Source organism: Elgaria multicarinata, chromosome 11 (genome assembly GCF_023053635.1).
Source record: "Elgaria multicarinata webbii isolate HBS135686 ecotype San Diego chromosome 11, rElgMul1.1.pri, whole genome shotgun sequence".
NCBI lineage: Eukaryota > Metazoa > Chordata > Lepidosauria > Squamata > Anguidae > Elgaria > Elgaria multicarinata.
The window spans coordinates 41380428-41396363 of NC_086181.1; the positions used below are offsets into that span (position 1 = coordinate 41380428).

Consider the following 15936-nt stretch of genomic DNA (forward strand, 5'->3'; position numbering starts at 1 on the left):
TGATACATAGTTCCTGCTCATTAGGGTCACTTGAAAGTCTTATTAGTTGTGACTCTGCTCTTCTATATAAGTAGGCCTGATGCTATTATGCAAATGATTTACAGATGTGATCGTCATTAAATAGAAGAAGTCACAGGTAGAGGATACAGATTCAGTGGACAGTCACATAAGTCAGCTCCACTTGATATCCTGGGAGTATTTGCATCCACTGAGGTCATGGAGCTGACATTCTTGATAAGCTTCCTACTGATCTTCCCTACATGTAAGAAAAAACTAAAGGTTTCCCTTTATGAAGACAATCCAGTTGTTTCCCATGTGTTTCTAATGGTACATTTTCATCTGTCCACCTTTTTCTTTCCACGAACACAGATGTTTCATCCCAGATTACCCTGTCAGAGTCTGGTGGTGGTGTGAAGAGGCCTGGAGAGACTCTACAACTGACATGTAGCGTGTCTGGATTTTCTCTCACAAGCTACAACATGCACTGGGTCCGTCAACCCCCAGGAAAGGGACTGGACTGGACTGGAGCAATTGGGTATGATGGTAGCCTTTACTATAACAGTGCTCTCAAAAGTCGTCTCACCATCACAAGGGACACCTCCCAAAGCAAGGTGTTCCTGCAACTGAGGGACCTGAAGAATGAAGACTCTGCCATGTATTACTGTGCGAGAGACACACTGAGGAAACCCTTCTGAGGGGCAGAGCAAAAACTGCACTTCCTGAAAACCAGGCATTAGTCAGTTACTGCTTCATCTGCCACAGATGGCAACCCATTCATTTTTCATCCCGTTTCCTCACTCTCAAATGCTTGATGTGCCATTGCAGATCTGAAGTGCATTGATCAGGAATCTGGGTGATGGGAAGCTGTCATTTCAAGCTGCTATAGTGTCAGTTCTTACAAAGTGAGGCTTCTCTGAATGAGAATTGACTGCTCTCTTGGCCTGATACAAAAGAGAGCACAGCTTTTTCAGCTTTAACTGTTGTGATGAAGAGGCAATTTCACCAGGTTCTGCATATATACAAATGACACCTGCTGAAATCCCCTTTTCTATGCAAGTGTTAAAGATGCAGGAGCCACATATGGTCATCCTAGTTAATTCCAGTGTTGTACAAACAATAGGATTCTGCTTTTTTCTCTTCCATCCTGCATCCCCCTGTGCCCTCAAAACTGTTTGGGAGACTATGGTTGTAATGAGAGATCAGAGAGGGGGAAAGTGGAGTCCACACCTGATGTTATGATGGAAAATTATACTGAATCTCGCCCAGGTTGGATCAGGTCTGTGGTATGCCCTAAAGCTGAAAAAGAGGTTGCTTTTTATCCTGTCCATTTCATCTAGTCTCTAATGGAAGATGTCTCATTCCATTCATATTCTATTCCCTGAAATGTATGTAGAAATCCCCAAAACATTTTATAGTTCATCTCCTACATGGATTCATCTCATGAATTACAATATTAGGGATGTGCAAAGTGGCTCTTCTCAGCCTCAAAATTTGAGCCAGAGCTCCATTGAGGCAATTATCTGCCCCGATTTCAGAGCAGGTCCCATAACTCCGCCCTGTTGGATTACCCTTTGGATAACCATCTGCTTCCAGATAACTACTCAGGTCAATTGAAATTAATCAAATGCTTACAGCTCCCTCATTTTTAAAGGTAAAGAGATGGAACATTGTGTGATGATAGCTCTTAAGCAGGGCTTTAGGTGTGCCCAGTTTGTAGCAGATCCATTCATGTCTTGAATTTTTAAAGGAATTTTTAATTCCCCCCTCCGTCAAACCATAATCCCCCTTAAACAAACACACCCACGCACACCCTTCCTCATTTATGGAGGGAGATTTTATCCTTTACTTTTCTGATGCAGAGCCCACTGCTGCTGGTGGAAGTTTCTACTCCAGCCTTCTCCAACCTGGGGTCCTCCAGATCTATTGGACAGAGCCCCCCTCCCCTGTACTGGAAGCCCAGCCAGAGAACAGGAGTCATAGTTTAAATGAAATAATGAGCCTGCCTGTGCCTGACTTAGGTGTCTTCTCACTCACCATGCCAGCCAGCTAGCCCAGCAGCACTTTCACACTGTGGAAATGTGGATAATTGACTTCTTTGAGTCTGAGCAGAAATGGGCTCCCTCTCCCCCTCTGACCACCAGAATCAGCAGCCAGTTGGTTTTCCCCACTCCGCTGAACACTGCAATTTAATGAGATCAAAGTCACAGACAGCACTGTGGCAATACCGAATTGGTTAGCCAGAGATGTCAAGATCAAAGCTACCCCTCACCACACTTAGCATATTCCAAAGATGGAGATGTTCAACTGAGACACAAACACATTGCATTGTCACCTGAAAAACAGTCGGATATTTTGTAGATGCTAGAATCTCTGACTGGGCACGTCTCTGCTCTGATATTAACTGATGGGTTTGGAGGTGGCCAAAGAGAGAGCAGGAAACACGCATGCCCATGTCATCATCATCATCATCATCATCATCATCATCATCATCATCATCTTTTAGTTTTATTTACTTTTCCTTCTTGCAGCTTTCTAATCTTTCAGCACATATATACCTTATTCTTTATTCTTACAGATTTGAAACAATACCTTTTAGCAATTAAATTGTTAAGCTTTACTTTAATTTTATGTTTGTTCTGATTCTGTTCCTTTCTGTCACTCAAGAACCAGTTCTTAGATTAATTTCACCCAGGACAGTGCAGAAGTCAAAAACCTTGGAAAATCCACACAGCTCGAATGTACTGTCAAGGACATTGGATGTTCTTATATGCATTCAGTGAGCAGGTGCCTGGGTAGACATTAAATTGGCTGGCTGGATACTGGGAATGAGTTTACCACCCCTATACTTCCACTATCCAAGAGTGGTTTTGAGTCTCCAATGACAACTCCAGCTTCTATCTGCAACAGAATAACTTGAAAGTGGAGGAAACGGCCATCCTTTTCTGTGCCAGGGGAACACAGTGAGAGGAAGCCACACTGGGCTCATATCCAAAATGTTCTGCTGTTTAGATACAGGAAAGAACATGCTGGTGGTGGCGCTCATGTTCCATGATACTGTTCCTATGCAATGACCTAGCAGTAGCAACCACAACTAGGAAAGAAAATAAAGAGTGAGATTGAATTCTGCCACAGGAAACAGGTGTCTAAGAACTCACGTCTCAATCAAGAAAGTTGAAGAATCTAAGCTTTAAAATGATCTCATTATTATTATTATTATTATTATTATTATTATTATTATTATTATCATTTATATACTACCCCATAGCTGAAGCTTTCTGGGCGGTGTACAAATATTAAAAACAGTGAACGTTAAAAACAAATATACAAAATTTAAAACCATAAAAAACATAAAAACAGACAATATCCATTTAAAAACAACTATTCTGGGGTCAGATAAGAGGAAAAACTCAGCATATGCTGTTAAAAGCCAGGGTAAAGAGAAAAGTCTTCACCTGGCGCCAAAAAGATAACAGTGTTGGTGCCAGGTGAGCTTCATTGTGGAGATCTATAATTGGGGGGGGGGGGCACCACAGAACTGGCCCTCTCCCTTGTTGCCTTCCTCTGAGTTCCCCTCAGAATAGGCACCCGAAGGAGGACCTTAGATGTTGAGCAAAGTGTGTGGGTAGGATCTTGTTGGGACAGGAGTTCTGTCAGGTATTGTGGTCCCAAGCCATGTAAAGCTTTAGAGGTTAAAACGAGCACATTGAATTGGGCTGGAAACTTACAGGTTGGGTAAATTCCTGGAGGTGAAGGCTATCAATGGCTTCCACCCATCAGCACTGGCCAAATTCAATAGGTACATCTATTCCAAGCATGGAGAAGACCATGCTCTTCTCATGGCCATGAAGCTTGTAACAGTGAGAAGCCTGACAGGAAAAAAAAAACAGCTATCAACAATAAGTCTTCGCTAAAGTTACTGTTACTAGCATGATGGAGGGGTGAAGATACCATGATATTTTGATTGTGAGATCTCCCCTCTGTTCACACACGGTGTGCAACGGCCTCAAAGGGAAAGTTGTCGTGCCCGCCATTTTCTTTTTTTAAAGCGACAGGAGTGCACGAGTGCTTGTGTGCAAAAGGTAAGCCTTTTTTAAAAAGAAATATTTCCATTGCTCACCCCACCCCACCCCACCCCAACCTGTGCGTGGGTCCCGGCTCCTTGCAAGGAATTGTGAGGACCCAGGACAAACTGTGATGCCCGGCCACATGTTCTGCGGTCTTGGGCTCAGCCTGAGACCACAGAAAAACCAGGCCTAAAGTGGAGGGTGAGATCCCAGGGCATGGGATGGATCATCCCTCCCATGTGCATCATGTGAACACACAGGGACAATCCCGGGGATCACTCAGGATAAAGCTCTATCTAGCTAAGGTCTAAGAGTTCCCTCTCCCAGTCAAGTCAAGTACTCAAATGGATGGGGCAATTCATCCAGCTCAAATGAACTGTGAATGCTTTTGCTAATGGAAGCTGTTATAGGCATTGGTTGGGGCAGGGGCCTGAGGAACACCACAGAGTAGTGTGTTGGCTATGGAAATCAGGATTCAATACTTATTCTCAAGGGCAATCTTCAAGGACGGGTCCAGCTTCTTTCTGCAAATGAACAGTGTGAAAGTGGAGGACGCAGCTCTCTATTACTGTTCTAGGCACACACCATAAGAGGAAGCCACTCTGGACTCATGTCCAAAACCTATTCTGGTATAAGTACAGGAAAGAACTTTGCTGGTAGTGGCTTTCATGTTCCATGCTAATGTTCAGATCTAATGACTTTACAGGACCTACCACCACAATTAAAAGAGAAAATAGAGAGTGAAATCTAAGTTTGCCACAGAAAGCAGGTGTCTAAGAACTCCCGTCTCAATGAAGAAACTGTATAAAAAGGTTGAATCTATCCCTTCAAATGATCTCATATTTAGAAATGAAGAAACCAAGCTAATTTCTGCCCGTACCACTTCAGATTCTTTTCCCCAGCCCTCTGTGCCCTTAAATCTGCACTGGAGAATAGGGATGTCAGAGGAGTTGAAAGTTGGGTGGTAGAGTTCAGACATGATGTGATGATGGAGAACTGCAAAGTATCTGTTCCAGGTTGGATCAGGACTGTGGAATGTGGATGTGGATGTTGGGTGGGTGGGAATGGGTGTGGTGGATAACCTACAAACAACAACAGAGGCCTAAGTATCCAGATTTGAACTTCTAGAGATTAGGGATGTGCAAGGATCTAGGTTCTTTTTAAAAATTGAGCTGAACATACTCCACTCGCGAACCTGAACAGGCGCAATGAAACTGTGATTTCATTGAAAAGTGGAGCCAACGTGTTGATATGGAGTTTTGTTTTTCATTTTTAAAGTGCTACAATTCATTAGCTGTTCTTAGCAAGAATCCAGAAAACAATTGATTGTGCTATCAGGACACTGAAGATCTGCTCGCACTCAAAGTTATGAGGTGAACAGCAGGTGGTGATACATAGTTCCTGCTCATTATGGTCACTTGAAAGTCTTATTAGTTGTGACTCTGCTCTTCTATATAAGTAGGCCTGATGCATTCATGCAAATGATTTACAGATGTGAACGTCATTAAATAGAAGAAGGCACAGGTAGAGGATACAGATTCAGTGGAAAGTCACATAAGTCAGCTCCACTTGATATCCTGGGAGTATTTGCATCCACTGAGGTCATGGAGCTGACATTCTTGATAAGCTTCCTACTGATCTTCCCTACATGTAAGAAAAAACTAAAGGTTTCCCTTTATGAAGACAATCCAGTTGTTTCCCATGTGTTTCTAATGGTACATTTTCATCTGTCCACCTTTTTCTTTCCACGAACACAGATGTTTCATCCCAGATTACCCTGTCAGAGTCTGGTGGTGGTGTGAAGAGGCCTGGAGAGACACTACAACTGACATGTAGCGTGTCTGGATTTTCTCTCACAAGTAACAGCATGCACTGGGTCCGTCAACCCCCAGGAAAGGGACTGGAGTGGACTGGAGTTATCTGGAGTGGTGGAAGCACTCACTACAATAGCGCTCTGCAATCTCGGATCACCATCACAAGGGACACCTCCCAAAGCAAGGTGTTCCTGCAATTGAGGGACCTGAAGAATGAAGACTCTGCCATGTATTACTGTGCGAGAGACACACTGAGGAAACCCTTCTGAGGGGCAGAGCAAAAACTGCACTTCCTGAAAACCAGGCATTAGTCAGTTACTGCTTCATCTGCAACAGATGGCAACCCATTCATTTTTCATCCCGTTTCCTCACTCTCAAATGCTTGATGTGCCATTGCAGATCTGAAGTGCATTGATCAGGAATCTGGGTGATGGGAAGCTGTCATTTCAATCTGCTATAGTGTAAGTTCTTACAAAGTGAGGGTTCTCTGAATGAGAATTGACTGCTCTCTTGACCTGATACAAAAGAGAGCACAGCTCCTTCAGCTTTAACTGTTATGATGAAGAGGCAATTTCACCAGGTTCTGCATATATACAAATGACACCTGCTGAAATCCCCTTTTCTATGCAAGTGTTAAAGATGCAGGAGCCACATATGGTCACCCTAGTTAATTCCAGTGTTGTACAAACAATAGGATTCTGCATTTTTCTCTTCCATCCTGCATCCCCCTGTGCCCTCAAAACTGTTTGGGAGACTATGGTTGTAATGAGAGATCAGAGAGGGGGGAAGTGGAGTCCACACCTGATGTGATGATGGAAAATTATATTGAATCTGGCCCAGGTTGGATCAGATCTGTAGTATGCCCTAAAGCTGAAAAAGAGGTTGTTTTTTATCCTTTCCGTTTCATCAAGTCTCTAATGGATGATGTCTCATTCCATTCATATTCTATTCCCTGAAATGTATGTAGAAATCCCCAAAACATGTTATAGTTCATCTCCTACATGGATTCACCTTATGAATTACAATATTAGGGATGTGCAAAGTGGCTCTTCTCAGCCTCAAAATTTGAGCCAGAGCTCCATTGAGGCAATTATCTGCCCCAATTTCAGAGCAGGTCCCATAACTCCGCCCTGTTGGATTACCCATCGGAGAACCATCTGCTTCCAGATAACCACTCAGGTCAATTGAAATTAATCAAATGCTTACAGCTCCCTCATTTTTAAAGATAAAGAGATGAAACATTGTGTGATGATAGCTCTTAAGTAAGGCTTTAGGTGTGCCCAGTTTGTAACGGATCCGTTCATGTCTTGATTTTTAAAGGAATTTTTAATTCCCCCCCCATCAAACCATAATCTCTCTTAAACAAGCACACCCACGCACACCCTTCCTCATTTATGGAGGGAGATTTTATCCTTTACTTTGGTGATGCAGAGCCCCACTGCTGGTTGTGGAAGTTTCTACTCCAGCCTTCTCCAACCTGGGGTCCTCCAGATCTATTGGAAAGAGCCCCCCTCTCCTGTACTGGAAGCCCAGCCAGCGAACAGGAGTCATAGTTTAAATGAAATAAAGAGCCTGCCTGTGCCTGACTTAGGTGTAGAAGCTTTCTCACTCACCATGCCAGCCAGCTAGCCCAGCAGCACTTTCACACTGTGGAAATGTGGATAATTGACTTCTTTGAGTCTGAGCAGAAATGGGCTCCCTCTCCCCCTCTGACCACCAGAATCAGCAGCCAGTTAGTTTTCCCCACTCCCCTGAACACTGCAATTGAAGGAGAGCAAGGTCACAGACAGCACTGTGGCAATACCTAATAGGTTAGCCAGAGATGTCAAGATCAAAGCTACCCCTCACCGCACTTAGCATCTTCAAAGATGGAGATGTTCAACTGAGACACAAACACATTGCATTGGCACCTGAAAAACAGTCGGATATTTTGTAGATGCTAGAAGCTCTGACTGGGAACGTTTCTGCTCTGATATTAATTGATGGGTTTGGAGGTGGCCAAAGAGAGAGCAGGAAACATGCACGCCCACATCATCATCATCATCATCATCATCATCATCATCATCATCATCATCATCATCTTTTAGTTATATTTACTTTTCCTTCTTGCAGCTTTCTAAGTTATTCTTCTAATCTTTCAGCTCATATATACCTTATTCTTTATTCTTACAGATTTGAAACAAGACCCTTTGGCAATTAAATTGTTAAGCTTTACATTAATTTTATGTTTGTTCTGATTCTGTTCCTTTCTGTCACTCAGGAACCAGTTCTTAGATTAATTTCACCCAGGACAGTGCAGAAGTCAAAAACCTTGGAAAATCCACACAGCTCAAATGTACTGTCAAGGACATTGGATGTTCTTATATGCATTCAGTGAGGCAGGTGCCTGGGTAGACATTAAATTGGCTGGCTGGATACTGGGAATGACTTTACCACCCTTATACTTCCACTATCCAAGAGTGACTTTGAGTCTCCAACGAGAAGTCCAGCTTCTATCTGCAACAGAATAACTTGGCAGTGGAGGAAACGGCCATCCTTTTCTGTGCCAGGGGAACACAGTGAGAGGAAGCCACACTGGTCTCATATTCAAAATGTTTTGCTGTTTAAATACAGGAAAGAACATGCTGGTGGTGGCACTCATGTTCCATGATACTGTTCCTATGCAATGACCTAGCAGTAGCAACCACAACTAGGAAAGAAAATAAAGAGTGAGATTGAATTCTGCCACAGGAAACAGGTGTCTAAGAACTCACGTCTCAATCAAGAAAGTTGAAGAATCTAAGCTTTAAAATGATCTCATTATTATTATTATTATTATTATTATTATTATTATTATTATTATTATTATCATTTATATACTACCCCATAGCTGAAGCTTTCTGGGCGGTGTACAACGATTAAAAACAGTGAATGTTAAAAACAAATATACAAAATTTAAAAACATATAAAAAATCAGACAATATCCATTTAAAAACAACTATTCTGGGGTCAGATAAGAGGAAAAACTCAGCATATGCTGTTAAATGCCTGGGAGAAGAGAAAAGTGTTCACCTGGCGCCGAAAAGATAACAGTGTTGGTGCCAGGTGAGCTTCATTGTGGAGATCTATTATTGTGGTGGTGGGGGGAGCACCACAGGACAGGCCCTCTCCCTTGTTGCCTTCCTCTGAGCTTCCCTCAGAATAGGCACCCGGAGGAGGACCTTAGATGTTGAGCAAAGTGTGTGGGTAGGATCTTGTTGGGACAGGAGTTCTGTCAGGTATTGTGGTCCCAAGCCATGTAAAGCTTTAGAGGTTAAAACGAGCACATTGAATTGGGCTGGAAACTTACAGGTTGGGTAAATTCCTGGAGGTGAAGGCTATCAATGGCTTCCACCCATCAGCACTGGCCAAATTCAATAGGTACATCTATTCCAATCATGGAGAAGACCATGCTCTTCTCATGGCCATGAAGCTTGTAACAGTGAGAAGCCTGACAGGGGAAAAAAACAACAGCTATCAACAATAAGTCTTCACTAAAGTTACTGTTACTAGCATGATGGAGGGGTGAAGATACCATGATATTTTGATTGTGAGATCTCCCCTCTGTTCACACACGGTTTGCAACGGCCTCAAAGGGAAAGTTGTCGTGCCCGCCATTTTCTTTTTTTTAAGTGACAGGAGTGCACGAGTGCTTGTGTGCAAAAGGTAAGCCTTTTTTTAAAAGAAATATTTCCATTGCTCACCCCACCCCACCCCACCCCAACCTGTGCGTGGGTCCCGGCTCCTTGCAAGGAATTGTGAGGACCCAGGACAAACTGTGATGCCCGGCCACATGTTCTGCGGTCTTGGGCTCAGCCTGAGACCACAGAAAAACCAGGCCTAAAGTGGAGGGTGAGATCCCAGGGCATGGGATGGATCATCCCTCCCATGTGCATCATGTGAACACACAGGGACAATCCCGGGGATCACTCAGGATAAAGCTCCATCTAGCTAAGGTCTAAGAGTTCCCTCTCCCAGTCAAGTCAAGTAGTCAAATGGATGGGGCAATTCATCCAGCTCAAATGAACTGTGAATACTTTTGCTAATGGAAGCTGTTATAGGCATTGGTTGGGGCAGGTGCCTGAGGAACACCACAGAGTAGTGTGTTGGCTATGGAAATCAGGATTCAATACTTATTCTCAAGGGCAATCTTCAAGGACGGGTCCAGCTTCTTTCTGCAAATGAACAGTGTGAAAGTGGAGGACGCAGCTCTCTATTACTGTTCTAGGCACACACCATAAGAGGAAGCCACTCTGGACTCATGTCCAAAACCTATTCTGGTATAAGTACAGGAAAGAACTTTGCTGGTAGTGGCTTTCATGTTCCATGCTAATGTTCAGATCTAATGACTTTACAGGACCTACCACAATTAAAAGAGAAAATAGAGAGTGAAATCTAAGTTTGCCACAGAAAGCAGGTGTCTAAGAACTCCCGTCTCCATGAAGAAACTGTATAAAAAGGTTGAATCTATCCCTTCAAATGATCTCATATTTAGAAATGAAGAAACCAAGCTAATTTCTGCCCGTACCACTTCAGATTCTTTTCCCCAGACCTCTGTGCCCTTAAATCTGCACTGGAGAATAGGGATGTCAGAAGAGTTGAAAGTTGGGTGGTAGAGTTCAGACATGATGTGATGATGGAGAACTGCAAAGTATCTGTTCCAGGTTGGATCAGGACTGTGGAATGTGGATGTGGATGTTGGGTGGGTGGGAATGGGTGGTGGTGGATAACCTACAAACAACAACAGAGGCCTAAGTATCCAGATTTGAACTTCTAGAGATTAGGGATGTGCAAGGATCTAGGTTCTTTTTAAAAATTGAGCTGAACATACTCCACTCGCGAACCTGAACAGGCGCAATGAAACTGTGATTTCATTGAAAAGTGGAGCCAACGTAAATATCCTCATTCATGTTGATATGGAGTTTTGTTTTTCATTTTTATAGTGCTACAATTCATTAGCTGTTCTTTGCAAGAATCCAGAAAACAACTGATTGTGCTCAAAGTTATGAGGTGAACAGCAGGGGGTGATACATAGTTCCTGCTCATTATGGTCACTTGAAAGTCTTATTAGTCGTGACTCTGCTCTTCTATATAAGTAGGCCTGATGCATTCATGCAAATGATTTACAGATGTGATCGTCATTAAATAGAAGAAGTCACAGGTAGAGGATACAGATTCAGTGGACAGTCACATAAGTCAGCTCCACTTGATATCCTGGGAGTATTTGCATCCACTGAGGTCATGGAGCTGACATTCTTGATAAGCTTCCTACTGATCTTCCCTACATGTAAGAAAAAACTAAAGGTTTCCGTTTATGAAGACAATCCAGTTGTTTCCCATGTGTTTCTAATGGTAGATTTTCATCTGTCCACCTTTTTCTTTCCACGAACACAGATGTTTCATCCCAGATTACCCTGTCCGAGTCTGGTGGTGGTGTGAAGAGGCCTGGAGAGACACTACAACTGACATGTAGCGTGTCTGGATTTTCTCTCACAAGCTACAACATGCACTGGGTCCGTCAACCCCCAGGAAAGGGACTGGACTGGACTGGAGCAATTGGGTATGATGGTAGCCTTTACTATAACAGTGCTCTCAAAAGTCGTCTCACCATCACAAGGGACACCTCCCAAAGCAAGGTTTTCCTGCAACTGAGGGACCTGAAGAATGAAGACTCTGCCATGTATTACTGTGCGAGAGACACACTGAGGAAACCCTTCTGAGGGGCAGATCAAAAACTGCACTTCCTGAAAACCAGGCATTAGTCAGTTACTGCTTCATCTGCAACAGCTGGCAACCCATTCATTTTTCATCCCGTTTCCTCACTCTCAAATGCTTGATGTGCCATTGCAGATCTGAAGTGCATTGATCAGGAATCTGGGTGATGGGAAGCTGTCATTTCAATCTGCTATAGTGTAAGTTCTTACAAAGTGAGGCTTCTCTGAATGAGAATTGACTGCTCTCTTGGCCTGATACAAAAGAGAGCACAGCTCCTTCAGCTTTAACTGTTATGATGAAGAGGCAATTTCACCAGGTTCTGCATATATACAAATGACACCTGCTGAAATCCCCTTTTCTATGTAAGTGTTAAAGATGCAGGAGCCACATATAGTCACCCTAGTTAATTCCAGTGTTGTACAAACAATAGGATTCTGCTTTTTTCTCTTCCATCCTGCATCCCCCTGTGCCCTCAAAACTGTTTGGGAGACTATGGTTGTAATGAGAGATCAGAGAGGGGGAAAGTGGAGTCCACACCTGATGTGATGATGGAAAATTATATTGAATCTGGCCCAGGTTGGATCAGATCTGTAGTATGCCCTAAAGCTGAAAAAGAGGTTGTTTTTTATCCTGTCCATTTCATCAAGTCTCTAATGTATGATGCCTCATTCCATTCATATTCTATTCCCTGAAATGTATCTAGAAATCCCCAAAACATGTTATAGTTCATCTCCTACACGGATTCACCTCATGAATTACAATATTAGGGATGTGCAAAGTGGCTCTTCTCTGCCTCAAAATTTGAGCCAGAGCTCCATTGAGGCAATTATCTGCCCCGATTTCAGAGCAGGTCCCATAACTCCACCCTGTTGGATTACCCATTGGAGAACCATATGCCTCCAGATAACCACTCAGGTCAATTGAAATTAATCAAATGCTTACAGCTCCTTCATTTTTATAGATAAAGAGATGAAACATTGTGTGATGATAGCTCTTAAGTAAGGCTTTAGGCGTGCCCCGTTAGAGATCCGTTCATGTCTTGATTTTTAAAGGAGGAAACAGCCATCCTTTTCTGTGCCAGGGGAACACAGTGAGAGGAAGCCACACTGGTCTCATATCCAAAATGTTCTGCTGTTTAAATACAGGAAAGAACATGCTGGTAGTGGCCTAGCAGTAGCAACCACAACTAGGAAAGAAAATAAAGAGTGAGATTGAATTCTGCAACAGGAAACAGGTGTCTGAGAACTCATGTCTCAATCAAGAAAGTCGAAGAATCTAAGCTTTAAAATTATCTCATTATTATTATTATTATTATTATTATTATTATTATTATTATTAGCTGAATCTTTCTGGGCGGTTTACAAATATTAAAAACAGTGAACGTTAAAAACAAATATACAAAATTTAAAACCATAAAAAAAAAACCCAGACAATATCCATTTAAAAAGAACTATTCTGGGGTCAGATAAAAGAAAAACTCAGCATATGCTGTTAAATGCCTGGGAGAAGAGAAACGTCCGAAAAGATAACAGTGTTGGTGCCAGGTGAGCTTCATTGTGGAGATCTATAATTGGGGGGGGGGGACTACAGAACAGGCCCTCTCCCTTGTTGCCTTCCTCTGAGCTCCCCTCAGAATAGGCACCCGGAGGAGGACCTTAGATGTTGAGCATAGTGTATGGGTAAGATCTTGTTGGGACAGGATTTCTGTCAGGTATTGTGGTCCCAAGCCATGTAAAGCTTTAGAGATTAAAACCAGCACCTTGAATTGGGCTGGAAACTTACAGGTTGGGAAATACCTGGAGGTGAAGGCTATCAATGGCTTCCACCCATCAGCACTGGCCAAATTCAATAGGTACATCTATTCCCAGCATGGAGAAGAGCATGCTCTTCTCATGGCCATGAAGCTTGTAACGGTGAGAAGCCTGACAGGGAAAAAACCAGCTATCAACAATAAGTCTTCACTAAAGTTACTGTTGAATGGAGAAGGAGTCACAGACAGAGGATTGAGGGCTAATAAGAACCTGTAGGCCTCTGCCTGGATGGACAAATCCATCAGTAATACTTCTTCCCACATTTGGATTTTATTAAAAAAAAAAAAAACCCAAAAAAAACCAAACCTCAAGTTCCCTTCTCCCTGTTTGTGGAGAACTTTGTGGATTCTTCTAAGTTCTTATCCAAAAATGAAATGAATGAAATTCTCAACCATCCCCGAAATCAACACTCCTGCCCCCTTCAATTGTGATGTCACTACAAAGCAGACCAAATGTAACTCCGTTGCATCTACAATCATAATTCATCTTGATGTGGATTTCCCCCCATTTTTCAAGTGCTACAGTTTGTTGGCTGATACTGGCACAAGTCCGGAAAAATCCAACTGTGCTCTCAGCACACAACAGATCTGTGTGGACTTGAAGCCACCAGGCAGACAACAAGTGGTCATGTGTGGTTCCTGCTTTTTAGGGATACTTGGTTGCTCTTGTGCTCTCCATTTTTGATTAGTAGTGCTGATGGTATCCTGGGACTTGGGCAAGTGGAGATTCTATACAGTGTAGTCTTGCTTGTTACCTTGTATATTTCACAGCATAAACACACACAATGTTCAAGGCAGTTCTGTATATTTATGACAGTTAGGAGTTCCACAAGTCTAAAAATTGGGGGAGGGGGGAGAGAGAATTTGTGCACATTCCATGAGGCTGGGAAAATGCAAAACAAAATAATCCCTACCCTGTATTTGTGAAAAGAAGGAAAGAAACTATATAGTTGAAGATTTAACTCACTACCTGCTTGTCTGCCCAATTTATGAAGATGTAAGAATAGCTATGTTTAAAAACCTAGGTCTTATACCTAATAGGTCTCATTCATATTTGATTAAATTTTTATTGGGGGATACTACTCCATCCATTTCTGAAAAAGTAACCTGTTTTGCTTTTAAAGCATCAATTTTAAGGAGGAAGTTTTCACATGATGATGATCAGGTTTTAAGTTGCGACTGAATAAAGTCTATAGAATGATGCTTTTGGATGATTTTAGTCTTGTAATGTAATCTTATATATTTGTAAAATATTTGATTATTTTGTTTCATTTGAATATATATATATATATATATATATATATATATATATATATATATATTTCACAGCATAAACACACAATGGTCCAGGCAAGGCAGTTCTGTATATTTATGACAGTTAGGAGTTCCGCAACTCTAAAAATGGAGGGGGGGATTAGTGCACATTCCATGAGGCTGGGAAAACACACACCCCCCAAAAAATCCCTACCCTGTATTTGTGAAAAGAAAGAAAGAAACTACTATTTTAGAACTACTTTTAATTAAAGTTTTTTTATTTCAAAACTTAAACATACATCAATACAATGACAAAAAAACACATAATACATAAATTTGAATTGACCTTATAACATGTTCTAATTTAATATTTTAACATAATCATATAACATAAAGAGCACCCACCCCCACCCCGGGATCTATTCCTGTTTCCAAAATCTCATTGTTTCTTCTGGAGGTGCTTTCCCACTCCCCTTAGATAAAACATATTCCAGGAACTGTTTCCAAATTCCCTCAAAATCATTCGTTTTTGTTATCCCTCTTCTTACTTTTATATTACATGTTAATTTATCATTAATAGCAATATCCCATATCTCTTTATACTAATTTTCAACATGATAATCTCCTTGAATCTTCCAGTTCCTAGATATGATTAACTTTGCTGCTTTCAGCAAATTCGTTATCAATTCTTTTGTTTCTTTATTACAATTTAATTCTCCATATAATAATAGCAATGCCACTGTAGGTGTCTCTTCAATCTCCATTCCAACAATTTCTTTTATCTCATTAAACACCATTTTCCACAATTTTTGAACAAATTCACATTCCCACTACATATGTAAATGCGGTCCTTTTTTTTTTTTACTTCCTCTCCAACCGTTTGCTGAATTCATCTTATTTATTTTATTTAATCTCACCAGGGTTAGATACCACCTCCATATAATTTTGTAATAATTTTCTTTTATCCTCACTGACATATTTCTCAACACTCTTTGTCTCCATATTCCTTCCCAACTCTGTTGTCCTATTTGTACCTTAAAATCAGTTTCCCACACCATCTTGCCCATATTTTCAGTCTCCCCCTTCCCAACCAATAATCTATATATATATCACTTGTTAGTCCTTTTGTCATTTTATTTTCTACTTTCTCAGTTTCTCTGTTTAAGATCATCTCCTCAAATTTTGTCATTTCTCTGCAATCTCCGTTGTCCTTTAAGCATTTCTTCATCCATTGTTCTAACTGACAATAATTTAACCACGA

General features: G+C 41.7%; 1 gene segment (V, D, J or C); it reads left to right on the forward strand.

Moving 5' to 3' along the window:
- The first annotated feature begins 203 nt into the window (after positions 1-203).
- Positions 204-695, forward strand: LOC134405897 (Ig heavy chain V region PJ14-like). The segment is given in 2 exon segments: positions 204-262; positions 370-695. Coding segments are annotated over 2 exon segments (372 nt in total).
- The last annotated feature ends 15241 nt before the right edge of the window (positions 696-15936 follow it).